The 4,758-nt window shown below is 42.6% G+C and overlaps 1 protein-coding gene across 1 annotated transcript; it reads right to left on the bottom strand.

The window, feature by feature from the left end:
* Positions 1–327: 327 nt before the first annotated feature.
* On the bottom strand, positions 328–4,428 carry LOC135443247 (interferon alpha-inducible protein 27-like protein 2B). The gene is made up of 3 exons (XM_064703460.1): positions 4,243–4,428; positions 1,386–1,532; positions 328–495 (listed from the first exon to the last, which is right to left on the bottom strand). Exons 1-3 carry the CDS (start codon positions 4,388–4,390, stop codon positions 467–469), a joined length of 324 nt encoding a protein of 107 aa, XP_064559530.1. The 5' UTR covers positions 4,391–4,428; the 3' UTR covers positions 328–466.
* Positions 4,429–4,758: the final 330 nt, after the last annotated feature.

The following is a 4,758-nucleotide window of genomic DNA, read 5'->3' as shown; positions in this document are numbered from 1 at the left end:
TATGTGTCTCTTTTGTTAAGTAGAATTTAATTTGATAGCCTATTGGAAGTACATCTAGAAGGAACTGCCCCTTACTGAGTATTTCTATGTTTCTCTCTCACAACAGGATGGCTTTTACACTATAATTACTTTTTGTAAAATAAACATATCAAGCTACTTGCAATTGAAGAGCCTAGTGTTCCTAAACCCAGGATTTTCCTAAGGCAGCCTTGCAGTCCAAGTACCCTAACTTCCATTGGCTTGTGTTTGTCTGTGCTTCAGAAAATATTTAATCATGGAAAGAACTGCACCTCATCTCTGTCCCCATTAATTTAATGCAAGAATCCATCATTTTAACAGAAACTTTATTTGTGCACGTGGAATGCTTTGACTTTCATAACAGGGAGATCATAGAAGGGGAGAAATTGCCAAAGCTGATGGTGAAGGATGAACTGCTTGCAGGTTTGGACGGATGTTTTTCTTCTATTCAGCGTCTGCCTCCTTTTCCACCCATGGCTAAGGAGAAATGCAGAGAAATTGTGAGAACAATAAAAAGCGAAGTTGCAGTACAGGAAAATATACAGACCATAAAAGCATTGGCTACAAACCTTCCCAGGTCAGAAATCAAAGGTCTCTGTTACTATTTGGAAGACACTTTTTGAAATCAAGAACTTCAATCCTGTCTCCAAGGCTCTTCCTAATCCCACTGGATCCTAGTAACACAGTTAGCATTCTTACTGCTGCAGTCAGGCATAGACTAGGCTCTCTCATAACTTGGTTTGTTTTATCTGGTCTGCATTGCATTAACCTGGCAGAGTGATGAGGGAGATTTCTGTTGTTCTCTGCTTTGAGCTGGTAAGTGCAGGCAGATTCCTGTGGTTTTGACCCAATGCATTTCCTTTAAAGGAAAGAAAGCTAAGCTGTTCTGAAATGCTCCAAGAAGTAAACTAATGATTCCTGTCTGTCAGTCTGATGACTCCATTCTCAGGGTTCACTGTTTTTTCCCACTATATCTGCTTTGCATGTTCAAGTGTGGAGCCCTTGGTTTAATACTAAATTTGTAATTGAAAAAGAACTATTGAACTGTCACTGTGGTGCTGATGAAAGCATAATCTAAAAGTCTGTTGGGCTTTTTTTTTTCTGTCACTGTGTTTCAGATTTTTGAATCTGCTGTCCACTCATACCTTTGCAAGTTTGTGGCAAAGTTATTTTCACTAATTCCCCAGTTTCATCTTCCCACCAAGTTTAAAGAAACAAACCATAGAAATATTGTTTCAAATACAAAGCAGCCGCTCCTGTTACTTGCATCCCTTCATCTAGTAAATGTACAGTAAATGAACTGAAGTATTGCTGAGTGCTCAGAACTCATTTGTTAATTCATCTTTATTGAGAGGGCTCTCACTTACAGATGGACTGGACAGTGGAAGTTGTGCCTCCCCTGGGAACTCCACCTCCATGAGCTGTGGCCTCCTTGGACATTGTGTCAGAGGCCCTGGATCCACCAGAGATCCCGCTGCTGGTGTAACCTGATGAGTGGGTTGTGCCCCTGGCACCTAGGACAGTCACAAAGGACATGTTACTGGCAAAAAATGAAGGAGCCTTACAGGACAATTACAAACTACTGTGTTTTAAAACAATTCAAGGCTAGCAAATGTATCAAAATGCGAGGTGTCTGCTGATCACTTGACTTGTTCTGTCAGTCTACTGCTTTTTAGCAGCCACTTTGGGGAAAGGATAGTATCAATACTGTTGGGGAGCTCCCCAGAAAAAAAAGAAAATCTATGGCTCTTACACAGACTGTTTTTCATAAACCTGGATCTCCAAAATAGTTTCAGCACAATTTGCCTCTGCTGAAATTGCACTTTTCTCTGGAGCTGCCTGAGGACTGTGGAACAAACTTCTGTAGAAACTAGGAATTGTTGCACTTTCTATTCCAGGTGATGAACATGTTCCTTTCACTTCACTTTCCCTCACATAAACCTGTAATAGATACCTGTAAAATTCAAGTACCACAATTTGTGATAGCCAGTGGCCAATTAATATGTATTTCTTCACCTCAGTCTAAATGAGCCCCAAGCAAAACATTCCTTTGCAAACTCTTCTTCTCCTGGGAGAGGAGCAAAGCATCAGTGAAGACAAATGTTAGTGATAATGCTTAAAGCATTCCTGGAGGATGCTCAAATATTTTGGTGATGAGCTTGTTATAGCATCTTCTGTAAAGTGACACTGAACAATACTCATGCCCCACTGCAGAATCAGCCGCTCCTTGGAGCGTGTTTGTTCTGGGGGGAGGAAGGGTTACAGTCTGAATGAAAAGGTTAAGAAGATGTGTTTGGAGAGATTTCAGTGAGCACCTGCGGAAATGAAATCAGGCCCTTTTAGCTCTCAATCAGGCAAAGAATGTGTGGCAAGCTCTCCTGCTGCAGGGAGCCAAAGCTCACACCTGTCTTGGCAATGTTACAGAGCTAGCATTTTCCACATGGATAAAAGCTCTTTTGGAATATCTCCTGTCGGCATGGCTAAGGTTTCCTTGAGTCACGCAGACTTCTCTTCACCAAAATGGTGCTTTTCTTAAAAGTCCATAGTAACACAGAGGTTGCAAGAATAAAACTAGGCATAGTTAAATGCTTATTTTGCTTCTGTTTCTTATAAAAATTCCCAGCACACAGAGAGATAAAAATCTTCAGTGTTTTAGCTTAGAACTGACAGCTTCATGCTCTCTATAGGGCATCTCCATTGAAGAGTTTGCGACTGGTTATGAGTGTGCTTTACCACCCTGGTCTGTAACAGAAGGAGCTTGTGCATCTGACTAACTTATCACTAGAGTGAGCAACTGGCATCTCCTGCATACCAGGATTTCTGCTGCTGAGCCAGTGTGGTGCCTGAGAGCAGCTCTCCTGTCTGCTTTTCACTCTCTCTGTCCCCCTCCTCTCCTGACTTTCTCTCATCTTCTGTCCCTTGGCTGCTACTATTCCTTAAGCTCTTTCCTACTGAATATTCAATAAACACTGTATTCAGCAACCTATACTCAAATCATACAATGTGAAAATTAAAGAATGCCTCACAGGAGTCAGATGCAGTATGTCTCTGAATGACCCTTTGTCACCTAGTCACTCACTGTCTAGAGGGCCTCACTCTATTACTAATATTGGCATTGTAAATCATATAGTAAAATAAAAAATCCAACTTATTTCCTTTTAATCAAGCTTAACACACTTTTGGCTATTAAAAGATGCCCTGAATCTGAGTCCTGGTCAACCACCTGTTTTATGGCTGGAGAAGTCACATTCAGCTCCATCTTTCGGATTTGTACCTGCTGATTCTGGCAGTAGTAGACCAGTGATAGACCAATGTGGCAGAGATGCCCACCTATAATCAGCCTGCTGGCTGGCAATCCTCTGACACATGGGACATGTGGGCCTGAGACCCCGAGGGCAGAAGGGGTTTGGAAGCCTCTATCCAAGGTCAGAGAGCTAATACTGAGCTGCTGAGTAAAGCAGGATTGCAGGGGGCACTCTGTTCTGTGGAGGCATGCCTGTTCAGAGGATCCTGCTGGATCAGGTCACACAGGCAGCTCTGGCAGGGAGAATACCTTGTGCACAAATCCCATGGGGTCTGGGGTTAAACAAGTGCCAGGCTGGTAAGAGTTGTCTGGGCAGGGACTGCTGCCAGGCAGCAGCAGAACAGCAGCCACCTGCAGGGTTAGCTCATGTGAAAGACAGCTATGCCTATTTTAGCACTTAGATAGGGGATGTCAAGGATGTGCATACATTCCCTTCATGAATTTGTCTCTTGGACTGAAACTAATTTCTCTCCTCTACAGCGTTTTAGGAGTTCCTCCTGTATGGATGTGAGTAAAGAGTAAGGGAAATATGATAATTAATATGAAATGTAGCTACACAAATCATGTTCTTGCATAAGTGCATCATTGCTTGTTGCTATCATGACTCTTCATATTTTTGATGGTTCCTGGCAGAATGGAGAGATAGCACAAACTTCAAATAAACACCGTCCAAAACCTCATTAAGACCACAAATGTATATGTTCATTCATGCATAGTATGTGCACACACAGAAAACACCCTTAATAACATCCTGCTCATAGCACACAGTTAAATAGAGGAATCTTCTTTCTTCAGTGCCATTCAGAAATGTAGGAGAGAAAAGATTATTTGGCAAGCTTTTTTCAAGGAAGAACAGCTGTCTGATCCTATGCACCAAACCACAAAACCACACACAGGGTCACACACAGAATTGCTCATACCCATTTCCTGGAGAGTAGAAGTGGGGCCACCAGAAGGCACACCTCCCCCAGAGGCTCTGGCTTCTTGGGACATCAATGATGAAGCAAGGGATCCTCCTGTGATCCCAGAGGGAGTGAAGCCAGCGTTGCGGACGTTCTGGTCAGACATGCTGCTTGCTGCTGGTGAGAATTCCAGGGAAGCACCCAGGGACTGCTCAGGGACTGCTCAGCCCATCTTTTTATACACTCTCCAGCTGATAAAGAAGAAATGAAACTGCTGCCACGGTAAGGGAGAATAGAAACTGAAACTTATTCTCAGCCAGGAAACAAAACTGAACTTTATCAATAGGTCTTTTTGTTGCTGTTGCCAAGATGGAATTTAGGCAAACCAAGTAATTTCCTCTTGTGATACTAAAATAAATTACTGGTGCAGGAGTCATTGCTTGGCAACTGAAGCAGCTGAAAGCTCTGCTTCTTAACTCTTTTGCATTGCACCCTATTGCACTCAATTGCATCTGTAAAAAGTTTTAAGTATTC

The sequence above is a fragment of the Zonotrichia leucophrys genome, chromosome 2 (genome assembly GCF_028769735.1).
Source record: "Zonotrichia leucophrys gambelii isolate GWCS_2022_RI chromosome 2, RI_Zleu_2.0, whole genome shotgun sequence".
Classification (NCBI taxonomy): Eukaryota; Metazoa; Chordata; class Aves; order Passeriformes; family Passerellidae; genus Zonotrichia; species Zonotrichia leucophrys.
This window is presented reverse-complemented; position numbering and strand designations above follow the sequence as displayed.

Excerpts from the sequence above, each read along its gene's own strand:
- LOC135443247 (XM_064703460.1), bottom strand. The coding sequence starts at position 4,390 with ATGTCTGACCAGAACGTCCGCAACGCTGGCTTCACTCCCTCTGGGATC. Across the intron at positions 1,533-4,242 it reads TTCTACTCTCCAGGAAATGG|GTGCCAGGGGCACAACCCAC; the intron begins GTATGAGCAATT and ends TGACTGTCCTAG. Across the intron at positions 496-1,385 it reads TTCCACTGTCCAGTCCATCT|CCATGGGTGGAAAAGGAGGC; the intron begins GTAAGTGAGAGC and ends ATTTCTCCTTAG.